The sequence below is a fragment of the Lissotriton vulgaris genome, chromosome 9 (assembly GCF_964263255.1).
Source record: "Lissotriton vulgaris chromosome 9, aLisVul1.2, whole genome shotgun sequence".
Classification (NCBI taxonomy): domain Eukaryota; kingdom Metazoa; phylum Chordata; class Amphibia; order Caudata; family Salamandridae; genus Lissotriton; species Lissotriton vulgaris.
This window is the reverse complement of record NC_141697.1, coordinates 286,860,792-286,879,096: the sequence shown is the minus strand read 5'-3', so window position 1 is coordinate 286,879,096 and position 18,305 is coordinate 286,860,792. Positions and strand designations below refer to the sequence as shown.

Below are 18,305 nucleotides of genomic sequence, written 5' to 3'. Positions count from 1 at the left end.
CATGGCCCTGACATGAGTGGGTCACAGAGAAGGTGCCATTTTTTGCACCCGCTAAAATAATACACCAAAGAGCTCGGAAATAATCAGGTGGAATAAATTGGACCTATTTCATATTTTGGGGGAATAACATCCAGATTTTGGTGCTAACTGCATGGTCAATTCCCCATTTTAATTTCCAGCAGTTTTGATCTGCCAAACTGTATCCAAGGATGAGGATTTAATCACACCCAGCAATTAGAGTGTGGTAATTTTCACACAGCTAGAAATGTCGAGCTCTATTGAATCAAGGCAGAGATACATCACTCACACTACTAAACCCATTGCGAATGAAGTGAACAGTGGTCTTTCTCACGACTTGATTCAGCTCGGGAGAATGGGTTACCTTAGGGAGGATTTGTAAAATATGTAGCCTGTTTTATTATTCTGGGTATGGATTGTTTCTTTAATTGTATGTATTGGGTGAAAATAAAGCATTTATTATATTTTTATGGACAGAATAGTCTATTTTTGAGGTGAGCACATCTACAGAGTGCTTACTATTCTATATTCATTGCACATTAATAAATCAGCTGCCCCAGCCAGTTTTAAGCTTTGTGGGATGGAATAGTCCAAATTGCCACACTAGTAGGAGTGTGATGGTTAGTAGTAGTGTTGGCACCATTGACAGGATTTGGGTAGTGCCAGCTAAAGTGACCTCCTGAGAAGAGCCATGGCACTTACACTATTACAAATTAAGCACTAGATGCCCTAGTCTTCTATTCATTCAAACTGATATTTCACAGTAACTCAGCAGGGCATGCAGGTACAGGAACCAATGAATTCCATCAACAGGAGCTGAAGGAAGCTTCTCGTTGTCATCCTTTTTCTTTAATTTCTCTATGTTAACACCTTTACAGAGGGCCATACTCTACAATTTGTCACCTGATAACCATGTGTGGGATGCTTGTGTTTGTGATCCTTAGACATAGACTGTGTTTGGGGGTAGAGTTAAAGAGAGGTAAGTGTTATTTTAGGGGTTGGGGTTAGCTAGAGGTAAAGGGAGGAAAGGGTGAGTTAAGGGTCCAGGTAGGTAGGAGTAAAGGTAGTTAGGGGTAATTTTATGGTAAATGTAACTCAGGCATGCCATTGCAGAGCCTGTGTGCCGGCTGGTACTGCCATGTTGACTTGGCAAGTGCACACACTTGCCAGTCCCTAACCTTCCCCTTTCCTACATATTAGTCACCCCTAAGGTAGGCCAAAGGTACCCCTGTGGGCAGGAAGCATTGTATGTGATAGGTAGGAAATACCCTGTTGTGTGGCATGTCCTGATAGTGAAATCCTGCCAATTTCGTTTTTTACTATTGCAAGGCTACCTGCTCCCATAGGATAGAATGGGGATTTTGTTTATAACATCTTATAAACATAACTGCCCCTGGGAACAAGGTAGGAAAATAAAGTTTGATATGCCTGAACTCAGAATGTTAAAATACATCTTTTAGTGAGGGTGATTTTTGCATTCTGTGTTTGAAAATACCACTTTTAGAAAGTAGATATTTTCTTGCTTAGCCATCCAGTATGCATCTGCTAGGTTTGTGTATTGCATGTCTGGCTTTGGAGTGTCAGGGACTGGGGAGGAGCAGTGGCTCCGGAGAGCCTGATGAGTCAGGTCTGGGCTGAATAGACCTGGGCTGCATTTAGAGTAGGGGAGGAGATTTCCTCACTGGGACACAGAAGACCTAAGAGACTCCAAGCGCTATTATAAACAGCTAGAAAGAGTATGGAAACCAGCCATGACAGCACCTCCAGAGACACCTAGAAATCTGCACTCAGAAGGTTTCATGCTCTGCTCAAGAAAGTCAGAAAAGCAGCCATTGTGCTCAAAATCGAATCCTGCTCCAACTCCAGCAAATAACTCTTCAACATCGTCAGAGAATTCAACAACTCTACAGCAGCTTCCAACACCGTCATCCCATCACAGCTCCTCTGTGACGACCTTTCTGACTATTACCACTACAAAATTCTCAAGATGTACACCAATTTCACACCCCAAACCACAATAGAGGACATCATCATGCAACAGCCCACCAGCTACGGGAGCTCCCATCTCATTAAACACTGGAACCCCATCACCACAGAAGACACCACCAGAGCCATGCAGATCATCCGTTTAGGGTACCCTAAAGACCCCTGCCCACACCACATGTAAAACCTGGGAAGCACACTGATCAGCACCAGCCTCACCACCATCATCTCCTCCATCCTCAGTGGAAACTGCCTGGACAGCTGGAAACAGGCAGAGGTCACAGATCCTCTGAAGAAACCCTCGACCAAACCGAAATATCTGTGCAACTTCAGGGCCATCTCGCTCCTGCCTTTCCCGGCCAAAGTCCCTGAGAAAGAGATCAATAAGCAACTCTCTGCCCATCTCTAACAGTATCACTTCCTGTACTCAACCCAGTTAGGGTCCCTGTCGTGTTGCCCCTTTAATTTATACTTGGAATTGTTTTGCCTTAAGTGTTCCTTTATGTCACAGGATTCCTTTCCTAGCTTCTGTGTGTGACAGTTGCTGGGAAGAAGTCCTGTGTAGGTTGTACCCTACCTTGCTCCTGTGCTTTCTTCAAATAAACCTACTTTCCTACTAAATATTGAGTGGACTCAATACTACAATTTTGGCGACGAGGTCCAGGAAGCACTAGGAACCCGTGAACCCTGATGATTTTGATTTAATAATTTTTAACTATTTTCCATATTTACAAGGAAAATATTTTTTTTAATAATTTTTATTCTATTTTCAATTTCTACAACCTCTGACAATTCTCCTGCATTTTGGAAACCTTTTTCATCAAGAATTCTGCCTCTACTGCTGGTATTTGACTGTTTCCTTACTGCCTCTTCTAACTGCTTCTACTCTACAACATCATGTGAGTAACCTGCTTCGTTGTTTTGACCCCGTTTTTCTGAATGCGCTATTATCCTTGAGATTACTTCAAGCGCTGCGCAGGGTCGATTACTCCGAAGAGTTTGTTTTAAGAAGGGTGCATTTTTCAAAAGGCAGTTTAAAGGAAGCCTACTTGGGTCGAGCGTTTTCAGCCTCGAGCGTCTTCCTTCTCGAGTGCCTGCATTCTCGAGCGCTTCCATCCTCTGACTCTCTGGCTGCAGCAACCTTCCTTCTGTGCTCGTCACTTCCCCACGTCAGACGCACGTTACGCGTTGACGTAGGACGCCGGCGGCCATTTTTGTTATTTGTTTATCTTCATTACCAGCGTCTCCACAGCAACGTTGTCAACGCTTCACCCTTCCTTCGCTAAAACATCATTCCACAGCGTTTCTTCATTTAAAGGCAGTACAAGGCAGTTTCCATCAGCGTTTTTCAGCACCATTTACTGTAACATTTCAACCAATTATTTACCTATTCAACAAGTAAGGTTATTTTTTTAATTTCATTTTCTGACTTTGTGACTTCCTCATGGCTACTCAAAACTTTACAATACAATCTCCTCAAGCATTTTGGCCATCTGGTTCAGAACCCTGTATGAAGTGGCTTCAATGGAAGGCATATTTTCTAAACTTTATTGATACCATCGATGAAGAAGCAAAGATGAAACCTGAAAGAAAAAAAAATATATTTTTACATTCTCTTGGTGCTGGGGGTTTAAAAGTATATGAGGAAATGTCAAAGTGTACAGGTGGTGGAGATTCTAATGTTTTTGATAATATTCTAATAGATTTTGATAATCATCTTTCTCCAAAAGTTTGCATTGGTATTACCAGATATAAATTTTTCCGCAGGAAACAACAACCTGGAGAAACTATAGATGTTTATATTTCTGAATTGAAAAAGATTGCTGATGACTGTAAGTTTGATCACCTTCAAGAACAATTCATAAGGGATCAAGTCGTAATGCATGCATCAGATCCATCAATCCAAGATAGACTTTGGATTAATGGCGATTCTGACCTTAAAGATATTTTAGCTATTGTTAGGAAGGCTGAACTTTCTGGTCGCAGCGCCAAAGCTATTAAGATTAATGAGAAAGTTTCTCCAGATCCTAACGTTGTTTCGGAACATACTGTTTCTAGAGTTCAAAGTAAATCTAATTATAAGCAGAAGTTCCAAAATAAACCTAAGTCTGGTGAGGTTAAAAAGACGGATAAAAATCCGGATAACCTCAAGTGTTTCAGGTGTGGCAGTAGTTCACATTTGGCTAACTTTAAGATGTGTCCTGCCATTAAGGAAAAATGTTCCAATTGTGGGTTAATTGGTCATTATTCCAGAGCTTGCCACAGGTCTAAAAGTAAGAAAGTAAAGGTGATTTATGATTCTTCTGATTCTAGTGATGAAGAAAATTTAATTAGAAAGGTTTTACATTGTTCTGTAGAAGACGAATGTATAAAAAAAGTTTCACATTGCTCTATGGAAGATGAGTGTGTCCAGAAACCACTTGAGAAAGTTTTTATCTTCAACATCAATGACTCCATCAAAGGAAATGTTCTTAAAAAACCTATGTGTGACATGAGGATTGGTGGGGTTCCCATCAACATTTATGCAGATTCTGGTTCCCCTTACACTATTGTTAATGAAAAAGTGTGGAATTCTGATTTTGCACAATACTTAGGTAATGATTTTTATGCTTCTGATATTTCTCCTGAGGGGTATTTGGGAGAAAAGATTGAAATTATCGGTTTCAAACCTTTAAAATTCAGGTTTAAAGATAGAAATTCCCCAGGAAAACTCTATGTGTCTAAACGTGGTCCTTCTGTCCTTGGATGGAGAGATCAGTGGAATTTAGACATTATTCTTAATCCCAATAGTCCCGAACCTGTTTTAATAATTGATGACGGCGAAAAAATTGGCGATTCCATGTTTAAAAAGTTTCCCAAAGTTTTTAGTGGTAAAATTGGTAATCTACAAGGATTTTCCCATCGTATTGTTTTGAGAAGTGATGCTAAACCTAAAATTTTTAAAGCTAGAAACATACCTATCTTAGTTCGCAATGATGTTGAAAAAGAATTGGAGAAGTTAGTTAAGGAGGATATTATTGAGGCTATAGAATCCTCTGAATGGATTTCTCCAGTTGTTATCGCCAGACGTGCGAATGGCAAAATTAGGCTATGTGTTGACCTTCGCCATTTAAATGAGAACATCGTTATTGACAAATTTCCGTTACCCAAGATTTCTGAAATGTTGTCTTCCGTTAAAGGTGCTACCATATTTTCTACATTGGATCTTTCTGCCGCATACCATCAGATTTCCTTGGATTATGATAGCAGGCACCTCACTGCATTCATCACCCCTATGGGTTGTTTTCAATTTAAGAGGATGCCATTTGGCTTAGCCTCTGCTGCTGCCATTTTCCAACGTATTATGCACCAATTATTTGGCAAACATCCTAAAATTAAATTTTTCCAGGACGATATTTTAGTTTATGGAAAATATGAATCAGAGCACAATTCCATTCTTGAAGAGGTTCTTAATATTCTGGATAGTAAAGGTTTAACCATTGAGTTTTCCAAATGTCATTTTGGAGTCAAATCCGTAACTTAGTTAGGTCATGTTCTATGTTCTGATGGTGTTTCAACTAAACCCAAACTCGTTGACGCCATTAAGGAAGCACCCTCTCCGACCAGCAAGGATGATGTCCGATCATTCCTCGGTATGGTAGAATTCTACTCTAAATTTGTTAAAGGGTTTTCTAGTAAGGTTTTTAATATTAGACAACTTTTGAAAAGTAAGGTCAAATTTGAGTGGTCCGCCCTTTGTGAGAATGAATTTAATAGTATTAAATCAGATATCATCAATGCCCCAGTGTTGTCCCCTTTTGATTTAGACCTTGATTCTGTCATTACGGTCGATGCCAGTAATAAAGGTTTGGGGAGCGTTCTTTCACAAATTGACAATTCTGGGAAAGAACACATTGTCGCCTTTGCGTCCAGGGCTCTTTCAGTTCCTGAAAGCAAATTTTCTGTCATTGAAAAGGAAACTCTTGCAGTTGTCTGGTCCTTAGAACATTTTCGGAGTTTTGTATGGGGCAAAAGTTGTGTAGTCAGAACTGATCATAAACCCCTTACCAAACTTCTCTCCACTGAAGGCCTTTACAATGCCACTGCTAGAATTGCTAGGATGACCATGCGCTTACAAGATTTTGTAATCAAAATTGTTTATTTTCCAGGCAAAAACAATGTTATTGCTGATTTTCTTTCGCGCATGCCCTCAGACTTGCAAGAGTGTGCAGTTAATGAATGGGATTCCTTTCAAGTTGCCCTTATTCATGATGATAATCCTTTTTGCATCGGAAAAAAAGTTTGGACTGAAGAGTATGTTAAGGACAATGTTCTGATTTCTGTTGTTTCTTTTATTCGCAATGGGTGGATAGAGAAAAGTAAGTTATCCTCTGACCTTAAACCATTCTGGGAGGTCAGGAATGAACTCACTGTTTTGGAAAACACAATTTTTCGGGGTGATAAAGCTGTTCCCCCTGTAACGTTGAGAGACTCCATTTTAGGGTTATGCCACAAGGATCATTGTGGTATTGTTAAAACCAAGCAAAATATCAAACAATGGTACTGGTGGCCAGGTATTGATGTCATGTCTGAAAGAATGGTACGGGAATGTGTTGTTTGTTCCAACTCTGATAAAGTTCTCAATACTTTGAAACCAGACATGTGTGTACCTATAGTTCCTGATGGTCCTTGGCATACTGTTGCTATGGATATTATGGGACCTATCGGTGTTTGTCAGAAATTTGTGATTTCTATCATTGATATTTTTTCAAGGTGGCCCTGTATTACCATTGTGAACAGAGTCGACTCAGCCACAGTCTTAGAGTTTATTGATAGAGTTTTTATGGAGGAAGGTCTTCCTACGCAAATTATCAGTGACAATGGTGTCCAGTTCTTATCTAAACTGACTAAATCTTATTTTGACAGGACAGGTATAATCCATAAAACCACTTCATTATATAATCCGAGTGGTAATGGATTATGCGAGAGATTCAATAAAGTCTTGAAAAGTGCTATTCAACTTGCCATTATGAAAGGAGATGATTGGGAAGTTGGTGTTTACAAAGCTGTTTGGTCCTATAGAACCAATATTCATGATGCATTAAAGATGTCACCTTTTGAAATTATGAGAGGCCGTGTTGCTAGGACTAAGTATAATCCTAATTGGTTGCATAAAAAAGATTGTTTAGATATCTGTATGAATGAAGTTAAAGACAATATTATTGGAAAACATCTCCAATACAAGAAGGAATTCGACAATAAATTTGCTTCTGGTTCCACAAAAGTTGAAGCTGGAATGCTGGTTAAAGTTAAAAAACCATGGAAGGTTCGCAAGGGTGATTCTCAGTTTTCTAAACCTTTAATGATTAAGAAAGTTCTACGCAATGCTGTCCTTTTAAGTGATGGTAAAGTATGGAATTTAAAGAGAATTGCTATGTACAAAGGGAATAAAAATTCTTACACTGTGAATTCTACAAATTTACCTAACATCTCGCTAAGTCCTCCTATTGTTCAAAAAGAGGATCATGGTGGTTTTCAATTTTCTGAAAATATTTCCGCTTCTTCTGAAAATGTTTCAGCTCCATCTGAAAATACATCTGTTCCTATTGGCATCTCTATTGGTGACAGTATTAATAGTGAAGTTGTTCCAGATGATGTTAATGATGTTCACCATGCTAATGATTGCGGTTCTTCTAATCGTAGCAACAACAACACCACTGTTAAAGATTCCAATTGTTTTGAGAATCCTGTTATTGGTAAGAAACCTGTTTGTTCCAAACCCATATGGTTACGAGATTTTGTTTGTTGAATTATTTTGTTTTTTTTGGTTTTTTTTCATAAGGAAGAAGATGTGTCGTGTTGCCCCTTTAATTTATACTTGGAATTGTTTTGCCTTAAGTGTTCCTTTATGTCACAGGATTCCTTTCCTAGCTTCTGTGTGTGACAGTTGCTGGGAAGAAGTCCTGTGTAGGTTGTACCCTACCTTGCTCCTGTGCTTTCTTCAAATAAACCTACTTTCCTACTAAATATTGAGTGGACTCAATACTACAGTCCCGCAGCAAATACAGCCCAGAAACCTCCCTCCTAGCAACAATGGATGACATCCAGTCCCTCATGGATAGAGGAGAAACCACTGCCCACATCCTTCTCGACCTCCCGGCGGCATTCAACACCACCTCCCATGGTACCCTCATCGCTAAACTCCAGGGCTTAGGTATCCAAGGGCTGGTACTGAGCTGGATCACCACCTTCCTCTCCAACAGGACACAATGATTCCACTTTCCCCTTTGAACACAATAAGCTTGCCTGTGGAGTCACCCAGGGCTCCTCTCTCAGCTCAACCCAGTTCAATGGATACATGGCACCCCTGGCCCTCATTATAAGAACCCACAGCATGAACATTGTCTCCTATGCCAATGACACTGAGCTCATACACTGCCTCACCATGAACAACACAACCAGGACAAACTTTTCAGCCTGCATGTCCAACATGGTCAACTGGATGCAATAGAACTGCCTCAAACTCAACACACAAAACAGAGATCCTGATCTTTGAAATAAGAACTCCCCATGAAACACCTCTTGGTTGCCACCTGACCTGAGTCCCCTGCCCCATCCCAACAGACCATGCCGGAAACCTCTGCATCATCCTTGATGACAAACTCATGATGAACAAATAGGTCAATGCTGTGATCACATCCTGCTGCCACATCCTTATATTGATTCACAACATTTTTAATGGCTACGCATGCACACAAGACTCATGGCCACCTAAACACTCATCACCAAAAAGTTCGTCAACGGCAATGTACTCTACTTCTGCATCTCCAAACAACTCATGCAAAGACTCCAGACCATCCAAAACACTGCTGCCAGACTCATCCTAGATGTCATTAGAAGCTCACACATCACTCCCTACCTCATAAACTGCACTACCCATCCAGAACTGTTACAAGTTAAAGCTGCTCATCCATGCCTACAAGGCCCTCCACAACACAGGACCAGCTAGCCTCAATGACCGGCTACAACTATACCAACCCTCCAGAAAACTACGCTCCACCTCTCTATCCCTTGCATGAATCCAGCACATCCGCAGAAGCAAGCAAGAGGGTGCGCCTTCTCCTACATCGCCACCAAAATTGGAAAAAACACTTCAGAACTGCTACTCCAATCCTCAAGTTCTGCGAGAAACTTTAGACCGGGCTGTTCAACTAGGAGCATGGCCTGGCTCACACTGCTGCTCCAGCACCTGGATACCCTCATGGGTGATAAACTACGCAATGCAGATCCACTTAACGTAACGTAACATAATGTAGTAACATAACATAACTTTAGTTCTATTACTCTGTATAGTACTGCATCATGGTAAGATTATCAGGCAATTAGTGGGCCATAAGCTGCAACATCTTGATTCAAAATCCGCCACATATCAAAAAAGAAAGAAACAAACAAACACATAACCAACAGACAAGCAATTATGGCCCTTAAATGAGTGGGTCACAGAGAAGGTGCAATTGTTTGCACCCGCTAAAATGATGCACCAAGGATTTAGGAAATAATCAGGTGAAATAAATTGCACATATTCCATGCTTTTGGGGAAAAACATCCAAATGTTGCTGCTTACTGCTTGGTCAATTCCCCATTTTCAATTCCAGCAGGTTTGATCTGTAAACTGTATCCAAGGATGAGAATTTAATCGCACCCCGCAATTACAGAGTGTTGTAAATTTCACACAGCTCGAAATTTGACCTCTGTTGAAGCAAGGCAGAGGTACATGACTCACACTACTAAACCCATTGGGAATAAAGTGAACAGTGGGTGTTCTCACTCCTTCATTCAGCTCAGGGAGAATGGGTTACCTTAAGGAGGATTTGCAAAATATGTAGCTGTTTTATTATTCTGGACATGGCTTGTTTCTTTAATTGTAGGCTTTGGGTGAAAATAAATAATTTTTTTTGTTTTTTATGGACAGAATAGCAAACAATACAATTTACCACCCAAGAGGGTTGATTTTATAACTTTTCTACAGATAAAGGCTGTTAAGAAGGTGCCATTTAGCATCACTAGGGGGTAGCTACTGCCCCATTATCCTACAACAGTAGTGGATATGGGGCAAAATGTTACAGTGAATTTCATATTTTCAGCCTAAGCAAAAGAGTACATCTATGGCAGTGCATCATGCAAGTTGTAAACATTGTGCACCGTGCAGTGCTTAATTTGAGCTGATGTTTTCTGGTGTTCTGCACCAGCACCTAATTGACAATACTATTCTTTATGACAGTAACCCACATGGTGACTCTGTTAGTCTATTTTTGAGGTGGGCACATCTACAGAGTGCTTACTATTCGCTAAGCATTACACATTAATTAAATCAGCTGACCACGCAATTTTTATGCGCTGTGGCATGGAATAGTCCAAATTGCCACACTAGTAGGAGTGTGATGGTTAGTAGTAGTGTTGGCACCATTGACGGGATTTGGGTAGTGCCAGCTACACTGACCTCCTGAAAAGAGCCCTGGAACTGGTGGCTCTGTTAGTCTATTTTTGAGGTGAGCTCATCTACAGAGTACTTACTATTCTATATTCATTGCACATTAATAAATCAGCTGCCCCAGCCATTTTCAAGCTTTGTGGGATGGAATAGTCCAAATTGCCACACTAGTAGGAGTGTGATGGTTAGTAGTAGTAGTGTTGGCACCATTGACGGGATTTGGGTAGTGCCAGCTAAAGTGACCTCCTGAGAAGAGCCCTGGCACGTACAATATTACAAATTAAGCACTGCCCTCGTCTTCTGTTCATGCGAACTGATATTTCACAGTAACTCAGCAGGGCATGCGGGTACAGGAACCAATTAACTCCCTCAACAGGAGTTGAATGAAGCTTCTCATTGTCATCATTTTTCTATAATGTCCCTATTTTAACACCCTTTCAGGGGGGCCTTCCTCTACAATATGTCACCTCATTACCAAGTGTGGGCTGCTTGTATTGTGTGATCCTTAGTCATAGACTGTGTTTGGGGGTAGAGGTAAAGATATATGTTTATTTTTTGCACAAAATGTTTAAATGTGTAAAAGTGATGGTCCTGGAAGTAGCTATGTACCCCTTTTAAATATCGTCTCTCCCCGCCCACCCTCCCCCTTATCCCTCCTCCCTCCCCTCTCTCTCTCTCTTTCTTTTTCTCTCTCTCCCTCTCTCTCTCACTCCCTCTCTCTCTCTCTCTCTCTCCCATGCCATGCTGCAGAAAATATAATGCTATTGACTAAAAACTTAAAAAAGCAGGCAAAACAAACACCATTCTTATGAGAAGGAACTCATCTGACCAGGACCCAAAGTACAACTGCTGTAAAATAGTAGATTACTGGATTTGCAGATGGCAAGCAACATCACACTTTATATTTTTTGTGCATTTGTAAAATTACGTTTGCCATATGTGCACTCCCTTCCCTCAAGAAATATATCAATCTTTGTAGCCATTTGTAACTCCTAGGCCCTCTTCTGGCCATTTGTGGTGGTGCTCCAAATCAGCTGCCTACAATATCCTTAATGTAACATAACCCTTGAGTATTAAATTGATTAACAGAAAAAAAAACAAGAAAAACTTTTAGGGAAAGGATGCTATTTAATTCAGAAAAGCTGATGTCTAGGTAAGAAAGATGATTGATGGATTTAAAGAGTCAAGGAAGGACATAGGAACACGAGATCGATACAAATGCATAAAGTAAGTGGTTAAAAAGAGTGATGATAGAAAAGGGGGTGATTGATTGAAATCATGAATCAGAGAAACTAAGGAATGCTGTACAGTGGAGAGGTGTGTAGGAGATAGGCAGGTTAGGAAAAGGAAATGACGTGGGCTTACATATTGCAGGAAAGATTTGGTTGAGGCAAACTCGGGGTGGAATGCAAATTCGGAATGAACCGAGTGAGTGTTTATGAGCTTGTGATGAAGACATTTGGAGATTCAGGGTAGAACGGGAATTATCACGTGGGATTTAACAAAGTTGGTAATTTTTATCTTCATCTGTTTTGTTACTCACCTTCACCCATATGGAACATCGCCATTTTCTTCTGCGGGAGATCAGGATCATTCCCTGGCAGATAGTAGGCTTGCAATGTCCTCATTGACAGCAGAGGTTAGCTCCGGCTGAAGCCCAAGTCTCCAGTGCTGCAGCCTCTTGGTGAACAGCCTTTTATACTCGGAATATGTCACAATGTAGAACTCATCCCATCATCATGACATAACAAACAGCGTAGGACAGTCCATTTATTCACTGGTCAAAGGGGGTGGAGATAGAAGGAGCATGAGACCCAGTGGAAATATGTTGTGCCCGATCTAGTTATGTATGCCACAGAATATAAAGTTCCTTTTGCCCCAAAAGAAATTCTCAACACACAGAAAGATGGCTAAACCTTAGTGGTAGCTTTCCCCTGCTTAGCACCCAATGTTTGCATGCCCCCTGAGCTCCGTGACATCACAATGCTGCAGCTGTGACATCATCATGTTTCCATGTCAAGGACTCCATCTCTGATGCTGATGGAAAGCGAGATAAGCTTTTCAGCGAATCCTAAAAGAATGTAATCGTTTCTCCTTTCCTTTGAAATAAAATTCATGTAAATAATAAAAATTAAACTCCCTCGATTTCCTCCACTAAAGTACTAAAAGAAACCTCATATTAGCTTCTTTTACAATGTATTTTATTACTCTTTTTTTCAAACCTTCAAACTCTATGTATTACAAGAGCATGCATAGGACGTTTTCTTAATTCATGCTATACCTCTGAATCCCTTCACCAGGGCGTCACCGGTCTATCTTTGCTTGCTTGGCCTATGCTTTGAGGGCTCCCTATCAGCATCCATTTTATACTACATGCCAAACAACTCCCAACAAATCTTTAAAACTCACCAGGTGGCGTGAGCAAATGTACTTTTTGCATGGTACAGATAACTGTAATTGAACGGTTAAAAAATGCCTGACCAGTAATTATTCATAAAGGAAAGTTTATAAGTTACAATTAATAAATGATTCATAAACTCAGGTAGTAAAATGCACGCTCCAGCAAATCGCATCACTCCTTCATTTAACAAATTCATTGTTAGCTTGAGGTGCATTCCTGATGTCAATGTCGAAAATGGGAAGGGAAGTTTTGTTTGAGGCTTGAACTTTGTTGTTTTTGGAAGACAATTGATATACTGTGCTATTGGAGTGGTCTGCCTGGCAGCCTGGAAAATATGCTGGCCTACAAACTGTCCAATGTCGAGCTGTAATCGGTCACTACCCTGGGTGGGTCCATGTCCTCCTATTTAGAACTTGCAACTTAATTAGTGCGTCAAGCAAGGCGACACAAGGACAACACAAAGGCTTCAGTAATATTTAAAAGTCATACAAGGGGGAATCTGCTCTCTCCCTTTCGTGCACAGATGCGTAGAAATTTTGCTTACAGCCCTGTGCTGCATGAAAGATTAGTAAATAAGCCCCTAAAGACCATGTAAATGTAAATGTACATGTACATGAATTTATATAGCGCAAATCACCGAGCAGTTTCTAAGCGCTTGCTTAGGGAACCCGTCCTGGTATTCCCCTGTGAGATAACCCCGGCAGGGTATCTGCAAGGTGAAAGCCAGGCATTCCGCCGCGAGGGGCCGTTGTGGAGATTAAGCAAGCTATTGCCCAGAGTCGCAGAATGTGAACCCGTGAATCAAGTAGGCACCGGAGTGAGAATTGTCGAGTCCATGGACATTTTAGGACTCAAGACCCCGCAGAGCCTGGAATTGAACCCTGGTCCCGGGCTGACCTCTGTTTCGAGGTCTGCCTCCTCTAACCAGTGAGCCACACTTCTCCACTGTAAGCCATTGTAAGCAACTTTCTTGCAGGTTTACCAAATACACCGGGATCAACCAATTTTATCTACAAAGGTAAATGATTGCCTAAGCATGGACAATGAATACCCCATTTCTCGCTTGACTCAGTATGAGTAAATGTTTACTAGTGAAAACAGTCGTAGGGAGTTCCATCACCCAGTGCACATAAATGGACATTTTTCAACAAGTGACATCCGGCGAGTTAGTTTACAGGGTGCACTGTACAAAAATCTAATTTTACTCATTTATAAAAGCAATCGCTCAGTCTTGAATGCAGCTATTCAGATGTTAGGTCGTGCTTTGCTTTTGACATGTATTTCGTATCCTATCTTGGTTTTTAACACCTTCGATGCTCATGACGAGCTCAGCTCGTCATGAGGTACACCTCTCGTACACTCATGCCGAGCTGAGCTCGTCATGATTAGTGGGAATTACAGATTTTCAGCGCAGGGGGGGGGGGGAAACCATAAGCGTTGATGGTGTTAATATGCATATTCTTGTGCATTTTATTTCCTATAATTCCAAAGTTCTGTCAAACGTCTTTGGGCCTAATTCACAAAGGTAAACCTACACTTTTGTGTAAGTTTACAATTGTTTACTATTCACAAAGGTATTTTACGAGTAGTATCTTTACAACTGCAGAGCCCCTGCACTTAAAAAGAACTGCCTCATCTTTCTTATTTGCGGAGACTCGCCTGTCATAAAGATGCTACTTGTAAAACACTTTTGTAAATAGCAAACATTTGAAAACTTAAAAAATAGTGTAAGCTTACCTTTGTGAATCAGGCCCTTTGTCATTGCAAATACTAACATTGTAAAAGGAAACTTTCTTCAAATGCAAATGATAGTATCACATTTAGATATAAGCAATTCTACAAAGGTTAATACTCACAATGCATCCAGTTTGGAACCATTAAAAGCGCGGCCTTGAACCCGGATCAAACCATTGTTGTAAAGTTTCCTGCAATACATAAGAGCAAAATGAGCATAGGTTACCACTTTAACTGGGCAGCTCATATATGTTTGGTGGCATCTGTGGGCTGCTCAAACTCCTAGTAAGGTTTACTATCAGAATATCAATGTTTTATAGCGACCCGCTAAAATAGTGTGGTAAAAAAATCAACAACCAGCATATCGAGAAGGTAGGTTTACCTAGGTTAGTATGGGTATGCCATATGAAATGCCACATGTAGGTAGGTACCTTGATGGTGTATATATCTTAAAGGCACATTTATGCAGCATTAATAAAACCAGATGTATACTCAACTATGTATAAACTTACCTTCTCGATATTCTTTTGGTAAATATTTTTGTAACAATACTTTGGCAAGTGGATATTGTGACTTCAACATTCTGGCCAACAACCCCCCAGGTATGGACCATCCATGGAGGGCCAGCTGAACGAGAGAGCAATTACAAAGGTCTTCTAAGTAGACAGAGGAGTATTTTAAAAAAATTCCAGTGTCGAAAAATAATGAACAAGTGCAACTACACTAATGTACATATATACTATGAATATTTATGAAAGCAGAAATGCCTTAGCATGTGAGCAAATAGAAATTCACAATTTTCTTTCCAGGAGTGCTTCTGAAAACCGACGATTGCTACATCATTTTGGAAATCTTTGTGAATGAAAAAAGACACAGATCTTTTCAAAACATAGGAGGAAACCCATTAAAGATGATTTGCATTTTTTTATGAATCAGGACCTCTGTCCCCAGGTGAATATGGCAGCAATGGTAGAGTCAAAAACCCCACATCTGCCTTGTGGACATCAGGTCCACCGTCTTCTCCCCTAACACCCATGAAGAAGTCCAAGCATTGGCAATGGAGGTATTGGATTTAGGGCCTTATTTATGAAGGTTTGCAACACTTTTACGCCACCATTGTATCACTCTTTATGGTACGGCGGCGGCGTAAATAATGCAACACTTTGCATCATTTTAACAAAGTGACGCATCTAAGCACATGTGTCCCTTTGTAAAATGCCTGCACTACATTATACGTGATGCAGGTATAATGTATGCAGGGTGGGAGTTCCCACATGAAAAAGCCTTGTAAAAGTGGCGTAGTGAAATCTATCATATTTCACTGTACCACTTCTAGGATGCTACTGCGTTACAACCTTACACTTGCCTCACAGCAGGCGTAAGGGTGACACAGTGCAATGGGAATAAGCCTCCCCCTGCATTGCTGAAGTTGCATCATGATTACGACACAACTCCAGCAATGCATGGGTTTTGCACCAACAGATGCGCCAGGATTCTTAGCGTATCTTTCATTCCTTGCAACATGGTGAGCCGCACATTAAATATGGCCATCCATAGTGTTTCATGGAAGACGCACTGAAAAGTATTGCATCAGTGATTTCACGCAGCAATGCAATACTTTTCATAAATGATGCCCTTAGTGTCACACTTCTGTCTGCAGAGCACAGGATGATGCATAAAACAGTCCCCTTGCCTTTGTCCTAGGCACCACTGCTACAGATTTACTATATATTAATGTGGGCATTCATGCGATGCAAACCAGAACTTGAACTTGGCAACACAAGGGGCCCGATGTAGGTCGGTCGGTAACGGCCAAAAATCGGTATTTTCGGCCGTTACCGACCGGTATACAAGAATTGGCATGTAGGGGCACAATTTTACAGAATCGGTAAATTTACCGATTCGGTAAATTTACCGATTCTGTAAAATACCGAATCGGTATTTTTACCGATTCGGTAAATCTCAGATGTAGGTGGGACTCTTCTGAGTCCCAAAGGCCCTACAAAATCGGTATTTTACCACACAATCCTATTGTGTGGTAAATACCGAATTCAGGTGTGCATGCACATGTGTGCATGCACACCTAGCCATGTGACAGACAGACATGCCCTTAGGGCATGTCTGTGTGCCACATGGCGCACATGCCTATTTGTGGGGTGCCAGAGGGTGTCAAAGTGACACCCCCTGCACCCTTGCAAAATTCGGTATTTACCGATTCTGTAAATACAGAATCGGTATTTCCCATTGATTCCTATGGGCTTCAAAGCCCATAGGAATCAATGGGAAATATCGATTCTGTATTTACAGAATCGGTAAATACCGATTGTTACAGATTCGGTATTTCCACATCTGGAAATACCCACATATCTACCCTTTAGATTTACCGATTTTAAATGACCGAATCGGTAAAATTCGGTAATTAAAAATCGGTAAATCTAATTTACCTACATCTGGCCCAAAGTGTGTCAAATGGCAGTGCCAATCAACTTTCTGCTGTTTTTTTGCACCAAAAGTTGATGTGAGAGCATCGCCAAAAGTCTTTGCATTGTGTAGCACCAAACCCATGCTAATGCATTCAAAGGGGTGTAACGTGGTGGGAACAGTGCAACCAACCATAGAATTCCAAGAGAAGCCAAATCTACTAAAGCAGCATGAGCAGGGGGCCGGACTGGCCATAGCAGGCACTGGACATTTCCCTGGTGGGCCGTTAGGGTGGGGGATGGTATTGGGTCCCTGGGGGGGCTGTTTTTGTTACTGGGGTCGGCAATATCGGCTCCCTGTAACAAAATCGGCTGAAAACGGCTTTCGCAAACTGCTCAGCTGCACTGCCCCTCACCACATTATTCTCCAGCGCTTGAGGGTAAAGGCCAGGAGCATAATAGTATGCCGATCTCAACTCCTGTAGTGCAGTCACAGCAGCCCCCCATCCCTCACACAGCGCCAAGATTCCACCAAAATTGTGCCCTGGTTCTAGTGTAATTTCTTTTGGGAGCCTTGAGCTCGATCATGTAAACAGGTTTTCCAGGACCCCAATAGCCAGCCGCGGCTTCTTCGCTATTGTGGAGGAGCGTCCCCACCCTCCTGGCTGCTGCCTAAAAATGGCAGGAAAGGAAAAATAAAATGATAATAAATACGTTTTCTTTTTTCTTTCCAGACGAGTTTTTGGGGGTGAGGCCGTGGGGGATGACAGGATGAATCGTGGGCACTGTTGTCAGTGCATATGACAGTTTGGCCAGCCGACTCAGGCAGGCCAAACCATCATGCGCACTGAAGCTATCTCCAACCCAGGTGCGCTGTTGGGTTGGAGAGAGCAGGCACAGGCTCCCAGTCTCCCTGGGAGCGCAAATCCTCGGTGCTCAGGCCAATCCTGACTCTGTTCTCAAGACATGAGAGCAGCATCAGGATTGGCCGAAGTGGAGTCTGGGAACCTGTGCCTGCAAGAAGAGGAGCAGAAGAGCGCAGCTCGGCCGGCTGCCGGTGAGTTTTATTACTTTTTTAATTTCATTTTGTCTCCCCCCCAGCCCCTTTTCCCCTGCCACTCTTCCACAGCACCAGTTGCTACTGCCAATAGCTGATTATGTTATGTTCTTTTAAATAGGGGTAAAGTCCCAATCTGTAACCAGGTGGGTGTCCCGAATGCAGGGGTGGTTCCTCCACTAGGTCGGAGGAGCGTCGCCCCACTGCTTTCTTCTAGTGCAA

At 41.5% G+C, this 18,305-nt stretch overlaps 1 protein-coding gene across 1 annotated transcript in view; it reads right to left on the bottom strand.

Annotated features, from left to right (window-relative positions):
- The window catches only part of TSHR (thyroid stimulating hormone receptor), a 618,302-nt gene that overhangs the window by 86,946 nt on the left and 513,051 nt on the right, over nt 1-18,305 (bottom strand). Inside the window, exon 7 of the mRNA XM_086937590.1 lies at nt 14,729-14,797. Within this exon, the coding sequence (XP_086793716.1) occupies nt 14,729-14,797 (69 nt within the window). The remainder of the gene's footprint in view (nt 1-14,728; nt 14,798-18,305) is intronic.